This window comes from Cololabis saira, chromosome 18, assembly GCF_033807715.1.
Source record: "Cololabis saira isolate AMF1-May2022 chromosome 18, fColSai1.1, whole genome shotgun sequence".
NCBI classification, from domain to species: Eukaryota; Metazoa; Chordata; class Actinopteri; order Beloniformes; family Belonidae; genus Cololabis; species Cololabis saira.
The window spans coordinates 18,098,467-18,118,085 of record NC_084604.1 but is presented as its reverse complement, the minus strand read 5'-3'; the positions used below and the strand labels follow the sequence as shown (position 1 = coordinate 18,118,085).

The window sequence follows — 19,619 nt, the reverse complement described above, 5'->3', positions numbered from 1 at the left end:
GGATCGTGCAGATGGCTCTTACTTGTGAAAATCTTCATTAAAATTTGAGCTGTTGACAAAAAATGAGCACAGGCAGAGAGACGGGCGGACAGACAGACATCTCAGGCCGAGGTACAGACGGGCAGTCTGATAAACGGATGGCTAAAACTGTCAGAGCAGCACAAAGGCAGGTAGATGGGCTGACAAGCGCCCATAATGTGCATTTGATAGTTCATTGTTCTGTAGTTGTTTCCCCTCTCCACCCAGCTAAATGGTTATTGATTAATCAACCTGATCTATTGCTCTCCTGCAGTGCTGATCAGATGCTTGCGTCTGGGAGATGGAGGGTTGTTATTGATCCTGTACAAATGACAAAAGACCACCAAGAATTATTAAAAGACAACAACTCTCTCTGCCACTGCCTGCCTCCATTTCCCATCACTCCTTGTCCTAATGAATTTTATTGAGTGGAGCAGGAGAGTTCAGGCTGAGTCCATTTGTGCACTATTAGACTGTAAAAATCCATCTAAAACCATTTTTGCTGGAGCCATTTTGTGTCTTTCCACAGTAATGGTTCAGTTTAATTCCTTTTGATGAAGGGAAATCTTTTTATTTATGCAAGCAAACTTGACCACAACACAATTTGTCCGGGGAATAAATTCAAGAAAATATTCTCTTCCCATTACTCTCATCTGGGGAAAAGTCATTTGAGAGACTTTGCAAAAATGTGTGAATTTGATACATATTAATCCAATGTATTAATGTTTCTTGTTTGTTTCAAATTTAATGAAAGCAAGACTGAAATTGACATTTACTCTCTTTCAAATCACAACTTTATTTTATTGTGGTCAATTTACTGATGACAAAATGACAACAAGCCTCAAAGAAGTAACATCTATAAACTAAAACAAAATGCCAAAGAAACCATAAATCAGTGATGCATTCAATGAGTCAGAAGCAATTTCAATAGTAGAGATTAATAAGTCAGCATTTTTCTTTTTGTATGTCTTATATTATTGTGTATATCTGTCAGGACCATCAATTATTAATTTTATGGCAAATGATCAATTTACTTGATTGTCCTCTCATTCACTTTATTTTTCAGAAAAATGGTTCTTTTACTAACAATATAATGTTTTATACTCTGTGTTGCTTTAAAGTTAAACCCTTTGGGATGTTTTTCTAGATTTCTGTGTAAATAAAACTTATTATTAGTTTTACATATAGTTAAACAAATCAGACATAAACATTAAATATATATTTAGAATGCATCAAATATGACATATCTACTGTACATTTAAATTTGATTTAGCACTTGATTAAATTTTTTGCAACAATAACTACATCTGCCAATATTTTTTATTCATTCCTCTGTTACAAAAAAGAAAAAAGTGATGTGATGTTGAGTCTTTATCACACATCTCTATCACACTCAACATATTTCTACGGAATTCGCTTCAGGAGTTTGAGTTGGCTCTTTTTACATGTGGAAAATGAATCAAGGTTGTTTTCTTGTGGCATGATGCACTTCCTCATGGGGTTTTAGGTACAGTATGTAGCTTCATCCTGCCATCATACTCTACATACTGATTAAATCCAGAATTTACTTCTCCACAAATGATGGCATTTCATCATCATTTTTTTTTGTCATTTGATTTTAAGTATCTATCAATACTGAATCCCTATCCGAGACTATGACAATCCACAAAAACAAAACAAAAAAAAACAAATTTCCCGAATTGCAGACAGTAGAGCTGCTATAGCGCTGCATTCACTGTCCAATTTGAAATATTTTCAAATTGAACACATTTTCTGAAATGCTGAGGAGCCCTCTCAAGTTTGCTCCGTGTTTACGTCAGCCGTTGTTGTCAACTTTTCAGTAAAGAAAGTGACTAATTGCTTTACAATTTGTATACAATTATAATGGATGCTGTAGACGAGAGGAAGAAAATTGCAGAAGAGATAAAAAGGGAATAAAACCCCCCACTAAATATGCATAGAACTACAAATGAACTTGCTTTCATTGATTCCTTTTTAAATAAATCTCACAATTCCAGCCCTCCTCGTGTGTCCTGTTTAAAGGCCAGTGCATCACGACTGAATAATTCATCTAATCATTACATTCATTAGAACTTCATATGATTAATCATTATTATTCAATGGCATGGGGCCAGTACAAGATCTTTTGTACTGCAGCTGAGAGCGACTGATGCTGGAGGACTGAACCGTCTGAGAGCGCTTTGGTTCCGGGGAGGGGCCCACAGCAGCACGGGCCGCTCGATGAGAAGAGTTAGGACAATAAGAGCCTTCAAGTTAGTCAACGAAAGCCTTCAATGATGCCTGAAAAAGTCGTTAGATTTGTTGATTAATGCCTTTTTTCCAGACAGGAAGGGGGTAGAGAGAGAGAATGGGGGATGACATGCGTTCTGAAAATTCACTAAATAAGTTGGTAACACTGACACCATCTCACGGCCTACATCTGATACTCTCAGTTGAAGGCTTTGCCTACTCGCCGCCTGAGATAAACTGTAATTGTTAATGGTGAAACTTATCAATAGATTATAAATAAATAATGTATATAACTAGAAATTTAAAAATAAAATCTGATTATTTCCATCCGATCACAATCAATTGGAAGCTAAACCATTTCATCTGCCCCCATGTCCGATCGTGTGATTGAATTGGTACATCACTAAAAATAAGATATTGGAGAGATAGTTTTGATAGATTATGACCAGTGTATTTTAAAACGTGCAATATAAAAAGTTAAATGAAAAATGGTTTGTATATTATGTACTAAAGTGAACATTTGCATACCTGTCCCAATAAGTAAAGTATTTAGTATTTGACATTTCTATGTCGCCTTCTTATAACCTGAACTTCTACTCAGAAATGTTGGGAACAATTGCCCAGCCTCTTCAAAAATACAGGTACATTAATAAGTAAAAAACAATGAACAGCTACAAACAGATCACCAATGACTTAAATCAAGTGGTTTGGTTTGGGGGACTGAGGAATGTAAAGTTATTTGTTCAGTGAAAAATGGTATGTTTGGCAGATGCACAATAACTTAAAACAATTTGTTAATGTGACAGATGGCTGGCTGCTGAATAAAAGAACATTATGTAAATGATTATGAAAAAAAACAAGTTTAGCACCAGCATTTAAAGAAAAATTATTTAAAAAAAATAAATAGATAAATAACACGCAGCACCCACAACAACTCATGGATCGTAGCAACTGACAGAACCGAGTCCAGATGGTCGCTAAAGGGTGACGCTATAGGGTGAAAGACGCTGTGAGCGGCAGAGACGAGCATACACGCACACTTTCCTTTATGTTTAAGTGTTGGTGTGTGTGTGTACATCTGCACACAAAAACCAACAGATAGGTGACCGTGTGGGCGACGCGTGTGTGCATGGTCGCTGTGGGCTTCGCGTTCCTGAGCTTCCATTTTTTTTCCAATCTTGCAATTATGCATTTCCTTCTGTGTCTTGTATATGTAAGAAGAGACAACAGCAGGAGGTAAAACCGACCCATTTGCGCTCATGGAAAGTGATATGATGTGTGCTCTTGATTTCATGAGAAGGTGCATGTTGGTTTAATCACCTCATGTTTCTGATGGCTTACTGTACGTACCAGATGGAAGAAGGGACGTTCCAGCTTTAAACTGTTTATCTAAGGACGCTGATTGGCAGACGTAGGTGTCATTTTTCATCAGCAGGGATTCAAGCTCACAAAGTTTAGATAAAGATGAAGTCATGCAGATTAATTAGACGTGGGAGTTAGAAGAGGTTTGACAGCTACTGTGCTTGAGCGTCGTCTTCAGGTGTTCTTTATGTAACAAGCTTATGATTTTAATATAGATTCTTGCTTAGTTCTCAAGCTTTGTTTTAGTTTTGTTTTTCTTGTGTGCTTTTCTATCAAACAAATGTTCTTTGTTTTGTTTAATTTTCCTCCTTTCCTCCCTGCCTGTCATCAGTTCTTGTTATTATTGCCACCTACTGTATGTCTCATTTTTCCCATCATAGCTGACTGTCCCACCTGTTTTTTCTAACCTCCTGTGTATGTTTATAGTCCTTTGTCTCCACTTTCCCTCGACAGGTAATTTGTTGTGTTCCCTGTAATGCTTCCTATGTGGCTCCCTTGTCTCCTGCCTGCTCGCCTCACCTCTCTTCTGTTGGTGTTTGGCTTCGTTAAATGTTTTCCTGTGTAGATTTCTTTCAACATATATAATAGAAGAAATTCCAATTTTTAAATTGTCCTTTATTGATTGTTTATCTGATACAAAACTCTACAACATAACTGGACTGGTTTTATTCATCCTCAATCAAGACTTCTGCTTCAATATGGTCTCATAAATATGATATCTTCTGTTTCGGTTGACATGTCAAACGTTACCTGGTGTACCTGTACCATTTCAGAGGAAAGATGCATTCAGATGAAAGACGAGATATTTATGTGAATCGTCAAATCCAACCTTTACTGAGTCAGAATTGCTTCAGAACTGGACAATGTGACTGCTGGTGCGGCGAGAGCCATTGTTCAGGGCCAGAGACGTGACAGTCCTCTGATCAGCCTATTAGCAAGATAACTTTTTAGAGGTAAGCTGCAATGGTAGAATTTTCAGTATTTCATAAAACTTGTTGGAAAGCAAAGCATTTTTCTGCAGCTCGTTTGGCAGTGCCCTCAGTGGAGGAAGCCTTCTCCATGTGGCGCTCAATTCTTGGTATTGATTTCAGAACGCCTTTGCACTCGCACATTTGCAGTCTAAGGTCATGTATATATTTATCAATATTATAGAATAGAATAGAATAGAATAAACTTTATTGATTCCCCAGAGGGGAAATTCAGTTGTGCAGCAGCAAACATACACACGCTCAACAATTTTTACAAAATATACACGAAAGTATGAAAAGGTATAAAAAAGTATATCCTAAAAAAAACAAAACAATAAATAGCCTAGTAATTAAAAAGAGCAATATAAAAAAATTAGCAATGTACAAAAGAAATAATAAACCCGAAAAACGGGTTTAAACACATTGTTGCCTTTCAGGTGGGGGGATAAGTTTATAATTTTAAATGTGTACTTCCTCGCTTGAATAATGGCATTTTAATTACATGCAATGCACAATGTTTAATTTGCATTTCGTTAAAATTTCTCAATTATTTCCAACAGGGATTCAATCATTCATTTCCAGGCCTCTATTAAAGGGGGAAATGAATCCCTTCATAGCATCAAATGAAACTGACCAATGTGTAAAAGTTGAATTCTCTCAACAAAAACCTATTTAGTTTGGTAATTACGTACTTTATAGTCAACGTAACGTAGTCAGTGAAATGCTCAGATTTGCTATAAAATAAATAGACTCTTTGGATTAATTTGAAGATGTAATACGTTTAATTTATAGCTGGTAAATATATGGCTCAAACGTACTGTCAATGTAAAAGATGAATAAACTGCCAATGGCAACGGAAATAAAAGGTGATTTGAAAATTATTCAGATTTTAATACAAAGTCAAAACAACAGTTTACAGATGAAAGAGTAACGTAAAGCGGCTACATTATTAGTCATGCAATAATCAATATCGTGAGTTTACAAGTGGACACCAGCAGTTAGAACATCAGCAGCATCTGAGACATTGTCTAATATGCAGATAAAGATTAAATGAACACATTCACTTCTTATGAGTTTAATATGTTTCCTCTCTGTTTCCTGAAGCCTGTCAGTGCCACACTAACGGGTCCATGTCCGAGGTGTGTGACAAGCAGAGTGGTCAGTGCCGGTGCAAAGAAAACACAGTTGGAAGACAGTGCAACAAGTGCATGGTGAGTTAGTTTCGGGTTATTCATTTTCTTCAGGTGACTCTGACTGCAAATTGTTTTTCCTCATAATGCTGCTTTGATGTTTCTTTCATACTGATTGTTTTGACTCAGTTATTCTGAAAAAAATATCCATTTCCTGTTGACACTTACCGTAACTTTCTTTCAGCTGTAACACTGGAACCTGTTAAGGGACTCCTGCACTACTTTGCAGAACATTATATCAGTACATTATACAAGATGTGGCTGTTGCAGCGTTATTTGTGATTTTATAAGAGATCATTTCATGCATTTCATGCCATCTGTACTGCGGTTGTGTTTGGTCCAGCCTAACCGCTGGTGGGATGCCGAGCGTCTGGGGTGTATGCCCTGCCGCTGCAGCCCCCGTGGCTCTATCTCTCAGCGCTGTGATACCGAGGGCCGCTGCATCTGTCGCCCCGGCTTCGTGGGCCGGCGCTGTGACCAGCGTCGGCAAAGTTACGAAAGGCGGGAGACACAGCGGCCAGTGGAGCAAGTTCCCCTGGAAGATGTGCGGCAGAGATGGGGAGGCTCTTCCCGGACGGGGGGTTGTCCCAGGGGAGCGTACAGGCCTCAGACAGGGGTAACACACACTGCATGTGGACAGCAGTGCTGTGTTTTATGCAGCATGTGTGTGTGTGTTCCTCTTTTACTGCTTTGTGACAATATCATAGGCGTTTGTTGAAGTCAAATGTACTGACAGTCATTTTCAACTGAATTAAGTCTTTGAAACTTTTGAAACTTGCATGGAGTTGGGTTTGGTTTGTGTTTTACATGCGTGCTTACATGTCCGTACATACTAAAAAAACAAATCATGCCAGATGAACAACCGCACATGACATATTGCAGTGTCATTTAATTGATAAGAACTTGACAAAAATCCAGAATCAGTGTGTGGACACCAAAGTACAGCTTAACTTCCTCCACAGAAATGTAGATGATTTGTAGAAGTTACGTGCTGCTGATAAAATGCACTCGATTAAATGACCACCTCAGGTTTTGTTGGTCAGGAGCATTCACGTGGAGGAAAAAAAACATCAGCTTTGATCTTGGACAAGCGACTGTTGCTGCACATCAGTTTGAGAAGCGTGTGTAGCACGGCGAGTGCTACGGGGCCCGACCGACAGGATAGAGAGGACACGGAGTTTCGTGCAGAACCCTTTTATTAACTCACACCCAGGACACATGTGCACACGCACCGCACACACAGCTCAGCAGCTTCAGTCTGAACACCAGTCTCAGCAGCAGCTTCTCCTCTTATAAGGCTGGCAGGGTGGAGAGGCTGACGGACCACACCTGTGTCCCGTCAGCCTGAGTGGCTGCAGCTCCTCCACTCTGCCACAGCGTGATAACATCAACAAATGTAGTGGATCATTGCAGATCAAGACAGTGTCCACTCTTTCCAAGTCCCTCCCAAAATCAGATTTTGGAGTGTTCAGGGAAGGTCCAATAAATAACTAAATATCAGTCTAATTATAGTATAAAATAGCGTAATACAGCTTAATCTTGAATGTTAAAGATGATGACCAACGTAAGAAAAAGACTGGAGAAGTACTAACAACTTGACTTGTTCGGATGACCAGGAAAAGGCCTGTTAGCTCTAAATAGAACACATCTTAGGATTGGTAATTTTATTCAAACAGACAACAAGACTTCAATACTTCAAGGAACATTCCAACAGCCCCAGGTCTATTATTAGATACTAAGAAGTGTAAACTTCTTAGTATCTAACAGCAGCGTGATTTGAGACTATTTTAAGACGGATTGGAATATGTTTGCAGCTAAAGGGCAAATAGTGTTAGCACCTGAGGCAATTGACCTAGTTCAAAATCGCTGACATGAGTCAAAATGTCAGCCCACTGCAGTGATAGTGTGGACAGGGTCCTTTCAGTGTGGAGTTGACTGTGAGCTTCTCTGTAAGGAAACATATTCTGGAGTCAAATACAGACCACAATGTCTGGCAGCTAAAGATTGGCTGAAAATAGGTCATGCAAGAGGACAATGATCCCAAATACACCAGTAAATCTACAGTATAACAGACTGGCTGGGAAATAACACAAACAAATATGTTAAAATATTGAAAAAGCCGCATCAATAAATGCCTCTAACTGTTAATAAACTGATGCAATGTTTTAAAGAAGACCGACACAACAATGTGAAAGACTGATAACGTTAAAAAGAGATTATTCATTATCTGCTGCAGAAGCTGGTTCTACAAACTACTGAATCATGAAGTAGACTTAGCTTTTCCCAACACTACTTCTGCATTTGGCTTACATGGAGTTAAATAAGACCAATATTGACATTGTGTTATGTTACGTGCTGCTCGTCATCAGAGGTCGCCCTGTCCTTTTTAGACCAGTTTTTCTTATCATGTCCTTTTATAAAAAAATAAGGTGTGTATTCTTTTCCTCATGAGCGTAAGGTTTTTACAATCATAGTTGTTTTTGTGAAAGATTTTTGAGAAGGAGTGCATTATGTCAGTAAATGATGCGTACTTAGCCACTTTTAATACCTAAATAGCTTCCTACTGGTGTGTTGTACATTAAGGGTCAGTTTAATGATCCGTTCTGTGTGGTGTTGTGGTTATTTGCTAAAGCAGCTACAAGGATGCTCATCCAGAGTGTTAACGAGATTTTTAAACCTCTATTTCAGCTTTTGGTTGGCTTATACACTGAAGAAAAAGAGAATGAAGCTTCTTTGTTTTTAAACATTTCCTCTGTTATACTTGTTAAATCTCTAGTATAGTGCCTGGATCTCACGAAGTGTGACTTTTTTGTTTTTTAATGTTTATATGGGTCTGCTGCTCATGTTGACCAGATTCTCTGCTTAGACTCACCTCTGCTCACTGTTTCCTACCACGTATCTCGCCAGCCTGAGACTCACGGCGTCAGCACCGGTGGGATGTGCGTCCCGTGTCACTGCAACTCTTTCGGGTCCAAGTCATTCGACTGTGATGAACTGGGCCAGTGTCGGTGTCAGCCGGGCATCACGGGGCTCAAATGTGACCGATGCGCACGAGGATTCTTCAACTTCCAGGAGGGAGGCTGCGCACGTAAGGAGAAACCTAAACTCTGACCAAAAACAGAAGCGTCTCAATGTTGTTCCCTTGGACGATAATGGATTTATTTTTTCATTCAGATGCCCCAGTTCCCTTAGGCAAAAATTACATCACCTGCAATAGGGCAACTCTTTGTTTTTGTACAAAACTTAATTAAATAAATAAACTAAGTCCAAAAGGAATGAAAAAAGTAAGCAGGGATGACAATGATGAATAATTTAGACCATGAACCTATGAGGCAGTATTGAGTGCAGTTCAATAAACATATTGTGGTTTGTCCTTTAAACAGCTTTGCTAAAGAAAAGAAATGTCCTTACCAGTGAAGGTGCACGATGGAAAATGCTGAAAACTGCTGAAAACTGCTTCAGAGCAACCAGCCTCTGCTTTGTTGGGTTTTATTCAGTATTTTTTTTACTGTGGTTATGTCTCAACATCCCCACACAGACATAACAAGAACATTCTGATTTTTACTTTTCTAGACCAGATTGCTTGTCGTCACTTTTGGTGGATTCTTCTATTTACTGTATCTTGTGTGTTTTATCTATCCTGTGTCTCACGGGTGCGAACAGCCGGGAAGAATGAGAAAAAAGTAAAACCCGACCTTAACGTACCAGAGATCAGAAGTTGTTTCTCAATATGTGTGCTTCTCTGTACTTGTGTTCCTGTTTACTTGTGAAAGGTCGAAAGGTCATGAGTCACAGCCAAAGTACTTTTCAAACTCAAAAGCTCCATCATTCCCCGAGCATGGGGAAATTTCCAGATGCGTTCTTGTGATCCTCATTTAGAACTCCATTATCCCATCCTCTGAAGTACATTCTCCTGGATTGTACCTGCCAAGTCTAAACTACCAAGTACACAATTCCAAACTTGAATACTAGGAAATGAGAAACGGCCAGTTTTTCAAAATAAAACAGCAAGTAATAGAAACGCATCACTAAAACTAAAAATTAAGAGGAGAACACATGGGCATGATGATCTTTCCCTGTTCTCTTCCTTTGTGTAGCTATTTTGTTATGAAGAACACATCTGGAAACAAAAAAAGGAACTTATCATCCTTTTTGCTTAACTTCATTGGCAACATGTCATGTATTTTTCCTGCTCCCAGGTGGGATCAAGTTAACAGAAAGGAGACACATCATGTACATGTAGATAATGTTTCTGCTGACACAGCTTTACCAATTTGGTTGTTTTGGTTGTTTTTGTCCCTATCATACCAAATAGTTCATTCAGCTCGTTTTTACCACAATCTGTTCACATTTGCTTAATGTTTCATTTCGGGCCACATTCATGTGAGTTGATCCTGAGATCGCACTCCGACGGTCACACTGGCAGATGGTAATCACAAATGATTTGTCCTGGGCTATCTGTGCTCACAAGGTCATGACTGTCTCTGGACATTGTTTTTCCACATTTTTTCACATTGGTCATCCTCAGTTGGAGCTATCTAAATTTCTGGTGTGCAGCCAGCTGCGCTATAATTGCTTAATTACTCAGGGGTCATTTTCTGGGTCTCTGGAAAGCGCAGAGAGACAACTTCTGTTGTAATAGACGCTATATGAATAAAATTGAATTGAATTGAAGATTGAGTCTTTATGCAGTAACTCCCAGAATCCTCCTTTATAATTCCTCTAGAATATATATAGTTGTATCTAAGCTATATGTCTTTTTATAAAATGTACATGCAGTGACCCACTCCTACAGTATATTGGGAGATGTCAAATATAGCAATAAATAAACAAACTACTGCAAAGACACCTCTTGGTTATCACATAGAGGTCATAAAGTTTTAAAGTTAAAAACTTTAATAGCAGTGCCCACTGGCCAAAGTGCTGAACATGTGAATAGCCTTCATTTTGAATTAAAAAAAGGTAAAGGAGACTAATTAAATGTGAGTAGAAGAAACCCCTTATTTCTACACTTTTGTTTTGAGTCCTCTTGAACTCCTGCCCATCTTGCCCTTCCTTTCCTGCAGCCTGCCAGTGCACCCATGTGGGAAACAACTGCGACGCGAACACCGGCCAGTGCATCTGTCCTCCCAACGCCATTGGTGAAAGGTGCGACCGCTGCGCACCCAACCATTGGGGCCATGACATCACAACCGGATGCAAGGTCGGTGCAGCATCTGTGTCTAAAAAAAACAAATCATTCACTAATAATTGCACTAAGAGGATTGATTAGTTAGGCTGCCATTTTGATAAATGCTAAAACCTGAAAAATGTATAAATCTCAAAAAGTGTTACATACAGTATGTATCAGGGGCCACCTTTTTTTTTCTGCATTGAAAAAAAAACATTTAACTCCTGTTTCAGTATGGCTGTCTCACTAGCAGTATAAAAACAAGAAAATCCCTCTGATTGTTGTCATTTAAGGTTAGAAGATGAATTGCTTTAAGTGTCAGTTTCACAAAAAGACACACGAATAAAAACATAAAGGCTTTGGTTGGACCTAAACAAAGCAGAAATAAATAACTGCAGGAATAAAAGAATGCCATACTGTTAGTTTATATTTTTAGTGAGAAAATTACCACACACTAATAAGAACTTTCTTCCAGGCTTGGACGTATGAACTTTTCATGTTACATGCAATTAAAAGTTCATGAATTTCAAACATGCAAGCTTGCCTTTTATACCACCAAAGTCCATTTTAATGGTTAGAAAATATTCCTTTGTGCTTGTTGAAGATGCCCGGCATCGACCTCGGGTGTATAAACATTCATCATGGCGAATAACCATCTTACGGTCATATGTGTGTGTGTCCGTCTAGGAGTGTGGTTGCAACGCGATCGGCTCAGTGACCCAGCAGTGCAACATGAACACAGGCTGCTGCTTCTGCCACGAGTCTTTCAGAGGAGAAAAATGCGATGAATGTCAAATTGGATACAGAGACTTTCCTCAGGTAATTGATCCAGAATGACACTGCTGATAATGTTGCGTTTTTTGTTGTCTCACTACTATATAAAAACAATTCTGGTATTTTTATTTAAAATTTCAGTCACTTAAAGAAATTGAACCGTTGTTACTTCTCACATAAAGAGAAAGTGCGTGACTACCAACTTACATGGAAATGAAAGATTATCACACCAGTTTAAGTTTGGGTTGAAGTTCAGTGGTTTGGTGACCACAGTCCAGTAACTCCTGCCTGAGCCTGTTATTTTGGCGATAACATAATCGTGGCATTGTCTGCATCCACCTTTCCCACAGTGCATCCAGTGCCAGTGTAACGTTGCAGGATCGGACAGCCAGACCTGCAGCCTGGAGAGAGGAGTGTGTGCCTGCGCAGACCGAACAGGAAAATGTGGCTGCAAGGTACAGCATCCAAACACCTCCGCTTGTAATGGTCATCTTTTCTGTTTGCTGACTCTTCCATTTCTATTTTCTGGCTTTCTTGCAAGGCATTCAGAACCCAAAGTACCATTATCACTGACGCTGGGCTTTTAGGTTTCAGAAAGTCAGATCTGAGTCTTGGTTCACAGAGTTTCCCTGTACTATTTATTTTGAATTCTGCTGTACCAGAGCATTGGTTTTAAATGTCAGTGTAGATTCTAAATCTACTTCACACGCTTTCTCTGCTCTGTTTGTGTTTTATAGTGTGTTAGTGTATAGTTGATCCAGTAAGATTCACATCTGAAAACGACGGCCCTCTCTTTGTGACTCCACATACTGGCATGAACAAAGCCTGTTTCACGCACGTGCCGTCACATACGGCCACACACTCATGTACATGTGCACACTGTAGATTAAAAGCTATATAGACATCTCTTCTATTTAAGCCAACAAAGCAGATCTCGATAAGAAATAAACATGAAACTCAAACTGCATGTGTACAGTGACGGCTGTGGTTCAGACAAGCTGACAAGAAGAAGATCTACGAACAAATAAAGAACCCAACTTGAAAATGACATGAAGTACAGCAAATCGAATGTTTCAATGCACCACAGATTTTGTGGGATTTTTTTTTTTATTGTTAATTTATTAAATGTTTATTTCTCTAATGAAATTCTCAAAAACCTTTGTCCTTTTTTTAAACTGTGCCCCCTCGTTTCAGCCTGAGGCACATCTTTGGACTCTCAACTTGATATCTCTGGTTCAGTTTTATACTTTACACTCTATTTTGACCACCATCAACACTGATTCCCACACACGTTTACTGTTTTATTGAATTCTTGCACTATAGACTAACCGAATGAAAATATCTGCAGCTTATGTGAGTGTACATTGAATTATTTTACTCCATTATTCCTTTTGTTGTAACTCCCATCGGAGATGAATCACCAGTCCATGCAGTCTTTAGAAGAATCCTCACTGAACTCATCTGAAGGTCTTTTGAGAGTCCTTTCTTATTACATTGCATGTCAGGTTATTATTATTTGACCTTGTACATTATTGTTCTAATCAGTTTTTCCTGGATACATGTATATGTAGGAAAAAAAGAATGAGTGGCTGAATTACTCACCTTTACTTGGTTTCTAGGGGAAATGGTTTGATTTTCTTTTTTTCTTTTTCTTTCTTGTTTCTTTTTTTTATCGAGTTGGAGTGATTATCTGTACAGTAAACCCTTGTTTTTCGTGGGGGATACGTTCCAAAAAGAACCCGTGATAGGTGAAATCTGCGAAGTAGCAACCTTTTTTTTTTTTTACAATTATTATACAAGGCTTCAAATTGCGGAGATCAGCATCGCCCCACCGCGACCCCAGTTATTGGATTTGAACGGGAGAAAATGAAAAATGATTATGAAAAAAAATACAATAAGTACAGTAGGACAAATTGTGATTCACGTGTATTTCCCTGCTCTTCTGACTCCCGCTGCATTCTGACTCGCTCTGTAGCGTCTTTTTCTTCTAAAGCCCGCGGTACAGGTGTGTTTTTTTCGAGAGAAGAACATAGTTATGGGTCGTTGTCACTCTTTTTTCTTCTGGGCAAAAAGATTCTTGTAAACCGACATGCCACCATGGATTATATTTGAGAACTGTAATGAACGATTCATCAAAGGGTCCCGTTCTTGAGCTGCTGCTGAAGTTCATTGGTCGTTCTCAGCATTGTTGTTAAGCGACCAACGTTATTGACACAGGAAGTGAAGAAGCGCTGAGACTATTTAGCCAATCAGAATGCAGAACACGATGCACAATACAAATCCGTGAAGCAGTGAGACCATGAAAGATGAACCGCGTTATAGCGAGGGATTACTGTACTTTAATTAACCACATGATTCAGAGCTTTTTTCATGGCTAATAAAATTGTGTGGGTTAATCAGCAATATTTCTGTGATGAAGAGATTTGATTGTAGTAATTCTGCAACTGCAGAGGCAGTGTCACTGGGTGTGGCAGGACCCAAATGCAACACAACTCTCAGATAGCAGTAACAGTGATCTTTATTTACACTCAAAGCAGGTAAACAGTCCAACAGGCTCCTCTCGTGGTCAGGAACAGAAGGCAGTAGTGATTACCGGGGCAGAGACAAAAAGAGAAGATTAGAGGCAAGCCGAGTCGATACCAGGAAGTCAGTCCACAGGTGAATGCTGGAAGGTCAGGCATTTGTGCGTTTTGTTAAAAAAAAAAAAACGTATTTGTGGATTGAGTCACGTCAGGGGAGTCTCAAAAGTCACAAGCAAATCCAGCGCAGCTCACAGACAAAAAAAACGTTTGTAAATCAGTTTATATTTGTGTGTCCATCAAAAATACATTTGTGTATCTTGTCCTACGCACGTGTGAATCGGTCTGTGCACATGTGAATCTTGTCCTGTGCATTTGTGGATCGGCGTGTGCATTTGTGAATTATGACACTGTTCTAGTTCCATACTTTACCGCTGTGGTGTGGACTCCTCCATCCGTCCGGGCCGGGATGGTATCTGTGGAGGAAACCCTTGTGGTTGCGGGTTATGGGACTTCCTGGCGTGGACGGCTTTCTTAATATCGTTTCCTCACCTGAATCCTCAGTGCTCAGCCATGTCTACACCCATATTTATATAGATTTGTGTGTCTGTGTGTGTGTCTGTGTTTGTAAAAAAAAAAAAAAAAAAAGATATTCTAGCACTGGCATGACACCACCTGTGTCCAACTGGTGCTTGTGCTTGTGTTGTTCTCTCATATGTAAGTCGCTTTGGATAAAAGCGTCTGCTAAATGACAGTAGTAGTAGTAGTAGTAGTAGTAGTAGTAATAGTAGTAGTAGTGTGTATTGTTTTTATGTAAAGCACTTTGTGCTGCATTCTATGCATGAAAGGTGCTCTATAAATAAAGTTTGATTTGATTTGATTTGAGTGAGTGGAATTTTCCACCATAGCAGGAGAACAGCAGAGTGGAGTGTGACAGGAAGAAGAATGGAAACCCTTTGGTAGTTCCTGGATTTCTGAGCTAGTTTGTTATCTGATCTTTATGTACAATGATGAACAAACACAGCGTGTTTGAGAGGATAACATCCAAATATTTCCACCATACTTCGCCTCAGATGTGATGTTTGTGATGTTGGTTAGCTGTGCTAGGCTTTTTTCTTTGGGATTAGCACATGCTCTGTGGTGTTTTACCAACAACACCATGTCTGTTCTTTGAATCTAACATAAGGTAGACTCATGAAGAGAAGTGTTAACCAGCTGCAGTGGTGCCTTGAACTGTTACTTGCAGGATTTTCTTTTCCTCATTGAGGATCCTGTGTTGTGACTCCTTTTCCAGCTTTATATACTTAAAACTACCATTTAGCCCATGTCTGCAACAATATCCTTTCTCCAAAACTGGGTTGACATCAGTAATCAGCAAACAAAGTAACTCTAAACTTCAACTCCACACTCATTTCATTAATTGGGCTCCAGTTGTAAAAACAACTGACTCCAATTACCTTTTGTCTGTGGGTCCACTTAGTTAGTCGTCCAGCAGCTCCCTTGATTATAGTGTGGCATCAGCTTTATCACATTGTGTCTGTCTATTATTGTGAGGTAGATGACGATTTATAAATATAAAGATAAAGATGTACTTTATTGATCCCAGGACTGGGAAATTATTGTGCAGCAGCAGCATAACATACAGAATTCCTTTAGATTTGCATACGGTTTTCTGAACAGTAGACCGTTGCCAGCTAAAATATTTGTAATTCATGTATAGCGACACAAAAAGATTGTGAAAGTCGCTTTCATCCTGAAGTCTTAGAGACAGTTAAAGTTTGATAAGTGTTTATGTTACCAGTAAGAGGTAAACGTTCAAAAAGAAGCTAAAACAGAGCTTCAAATGCCAGATTTATGAGCCTATGCCACACATAAGTTTGTTTTTCTTTTACATGTGTATTTCTGTCCTTTAAGCACTCATCTTCACACTTCAAACTTTGTGAACAAACACCATGTACAGATATACAAAGCTTATCCTTTAGTTCTGACCATATTATCTCAATAATCACTTTGCTTCAGTAGCTTCTTTTAGAGCCACGCACACAAATGCTTGCACACACATATTTGATATAGACTTCCTAAAACCGGTGACACTTTTCATCTCACCGATGACATTTTGCCAGATAGAAACATGCTAAAACAGATTTTGGCACACCGCTACTATCTCTGTGCATGTGATTCATGCCTGCAGTGGAGCTTCAGATCACAGGTGTCATCTTTTCTCCAAGCAGGTAGGAGGATGACTGCCCGTCACTCAGCTAGACGTTTGTCAGCTGTCTCCCCCTTTTTTTTTTTATTTGTTATTTCTGCCACCTAAGTTTTGGTTGAGTGTTTTTTTTGCTCCGTCCGTGGAAACATGTAATTATCTTTACTTCCAGCGTAATTAAATAGTTAAGATCATTTGCTGCTTTTTTTGTAACCTCAGGCAATTTTAAATGAGATAATAATTGCTGAATTCAAATAGCAAGGTCTCACAATAAATTTGATTAGGTTCCCAATAATGAGGAAAATAACTGTCCATGACATGCAGACAGAAACAAAAAGAGCTGTTATTTCCAAAATCAACAGTTGTATACATTTTAAAATAGCTGGGAACAGACTAATGAGAAACTCTTGAGCAAACTGAAGTATACTGAGCCTTACGAGCTTGTAGGATTAGTGCAAATTTCATTTGCCGGGTGAAGAGGAGGCACAGCTGATCAAGGATATCAGTCTCCTGGATGTTGGTGTGAACTCTTACTGACCAGAATCTCGACAGAAAGTTTCACCGCATGTGATGCAAAGCAACATTAATTTATAATAAGGTCATACGTGGGGGGGGGGCAGTGACCAAAAAGTTATAGCCAAAACAACAGTCATTAGCTGGCGGGGTCAGTCACCCCATCTTGAGTCTGACTGAGCTGCGCTGAGCTCTGGGTGTCTGTAAAGGAGATACTGTGAATCACCATGGAAGCTAGAAAGTACATAGTGTCTTTGAGTCATAGGCTTTACTTATATTTTATTTGTGTTATTTCATTTAGCTGACTCTTGCATCCAAAGCAACTTATAAGAAGAGAGCAACGTAGGAGTATCTTACATAATCTACTGTACTCAAAAACTGGCAAAGTTGGATCAAACCAGCAACCATCTGTTTTAAAAACAGTCACTGTCCCTCCTGATCCCGAGTAGGCTATAGCAATATAGTTTGATTTGAAAAGACTATATTCTCACATTGTTGATTCAAATATGGAATTAGCAGTTTGGCAATGTTTGGGATTTTTTAAATTTGTTTGTAAAAATTCTTTATCCAAATAGCTTGGTATAAAAGCTAATTTAACTGAATGCTTGGCGTTCCATGTCTTCAACTGTGAGAACTTTTATAAATTCTCACAACTGTTTGTTTTTATAAGATGTAGATGTTTATTTTATTGTAAACACATTTTGAACTGTTCTAGGCGAAAGCAAGGAATTATACTGCAATCATAGAAATTATACAGCAGAAAAATATGTGGGTCTGTGGTGGTTGTAGTGACTTTGTAAACTGAATCTCATACACTACTTTTTTGGGGGGATTTTTACTTTTGTATTTGACACTTCTGTTTATTGTCTTAACTTAACCAAATGCAAATTCAATCCAGTAAGATGACTATTGTGGCTCAGTTTTCCATGTCTCTCTGCTATTCCAGGAAAATGTGGAAGGACACGACTGCGATCGCTGCAAAGCCGACACGTTTGGATTATCGTTGAAAAATCCACTGGGCTGCAGTAAATGTTACTGTTACGGACTAAGTCACTCCTGCACAGAGGCACAGGGACTAATAAGGATGTGGGTGAGTGCACACATTTTAATTGTTTGTACCTTTTACCGTCACTTGTAATTGTTTAGAATTCTCCTTGGCGTAAAATAAACAAGTGGCAGTAATTGACATTTCATTCATGTGCCTTTTGAGACAGTTGGCAGGACTAAAAATCATAATCATTCAAAAAACAAATCACCACAGTGCATAGAGACAGTTTATAGTTTGTTTGTTTTTTAATTAATTTTTTATGACTTTTATTAAATTCAGTCACTGAGAAGCACTGTGTTGTTATTGTATCTGCATGCTCTTCATAAATCCAGCTCTATGAATGATCAGAAACTGGTTTCAGTACTAAATGACAGGAAATATGGTTTTACTTGTCTTTATTCACTTGATGCTGCTTTTGTCATTACACAAAATGAATGCCTGCTGTATTATTTGTTTCTTTAATACAGTTAACAAATGTCTTCTCATGGACTCTTATTTTGCAAACAAGGCTAAGAGCAAACTGGTGGGCTCATGGTCTCAAATGCTACTTTCACACCTTTAATAAAGCACTGGACTTGAGGCTTTAAAATGGTGGCCGACAAACAACTGATGACAAAACTATGGTTTGATCAACTTATCTTGTCCTTTCTTCAGCGTAAGGCTGATATTAACTCAACAAAATGGCATGGTCGTCTTGGGCAAGATTGTTCTTTATTTAGCGCACTGATGCATGCACTTACAAGTGTACACAATGGATATAAATTGCAATTAATTTAATACTAGTTGAAATGGTTAAATTAAAATGTAGAAATTAGTGAATACAAGAATAATAGACCGTTCATTTTTGAAGTGGTTGGCACCTGCAGATACTTCCCTCTCTGCTGTGCTTCAGCTCTGCCTCCTAAATCTCTGATATAGAGGAGACTGTCATGTTTTCACAGGCAATTAAAAACAATAAGTACTTTTTTTCCATATCTATTATTACTTAGTAGCTCTTAAGAGATTCTCATCAGTTCCCTTGCAGGTAGTGAAAATCCATTATAGTTCATGTTTGTCTTGGGTTGTATTCTTTTCAAATACACCCATTTTACACCCAAAGACTACAAAACACTATCTGCATGAATTGTATGCTTGGCCAAAGAAATGTTATTTGAAACTCGTGCGGTAACTCAATTCACATGCACAATACTGTACATACAAATAACTTTTGCCTTGATGATACAACAGTCTGGCTGAGCCTTCAAGCGGAATCTACCACTCAAAAGGCAGCTCCTCTTCAGTCCACTCGCCATTCACAACTTTATTTCTGCATCACTTTCATATTTCTCATAGCACAGGCAGGCTACCCAGGCTGAAGGCCAAACGGAATATGTGCTTAATCTCACGCTATTAACATAATTTTTTATCATTAACTCATTATCATCTTGTTAACTTTGACAGCCTTAGTTTAAAAGCGTTATTTCTAAAAGAAAGATTAGCATATTTCAGCTTGCACTCTCCATAAGATCGTCATTAAACAGTTCAAAGAATCTGGAGGCTGAGTTGAACATCTGATCTGTGATCCCACAGACAACATTGCATCCAAAACCGTCTTTTGTCAA

General features: G+C 38.7%; 1 protein-coding gene across 5 annotated transcripts in view; it reads left to right on the top strand.

The window, feature by feature from the left end:
• lama2 (laminin, alpha 2) overlaps window positions 1–19,619 on the top strand; it is a 216,933-nt gene that overhangs the window by 129,406 nt on the left and 67,908 nt on the right. For 3 of the 5 annotated variants that reach the window (XM_061707048.1, XM_061707047.1, XM_061707046.1), the window contains exons 22-28: window positions 5,703–5,809; window positions 6,132–6,404; window positions 8,696–8,876; window positions 10,855–10,991; window positions 11,646–11,777; window positions 12,083–12,187; window positions 17,917–18,060. In XM_061707048.1, the coding sequence (XP_061563032.1) occupies window positions 5,703–5,809; window positions 6,132–6,404; window positions 8,696–8,876; window positions 10,855–10,991; window positions 11,646–11,777; window positions 12,083–12,187; window positions 17,917–18,060 (1,079 nt within the window). The remainder of the gene's footprint in view (window positions 1–5,702; window positions 5,810–6,131; window positions 6,405–8,695; window positions 8,877–10,854; window positions 10,992–11,645; window positions 11,778–12,082; window positions 12,188–17,916; window positions 18,061–19,619) is intronic. The other 2 variants (XM_061707051.1, XM_061707050.1) reach the window with 1 other exon arrangement.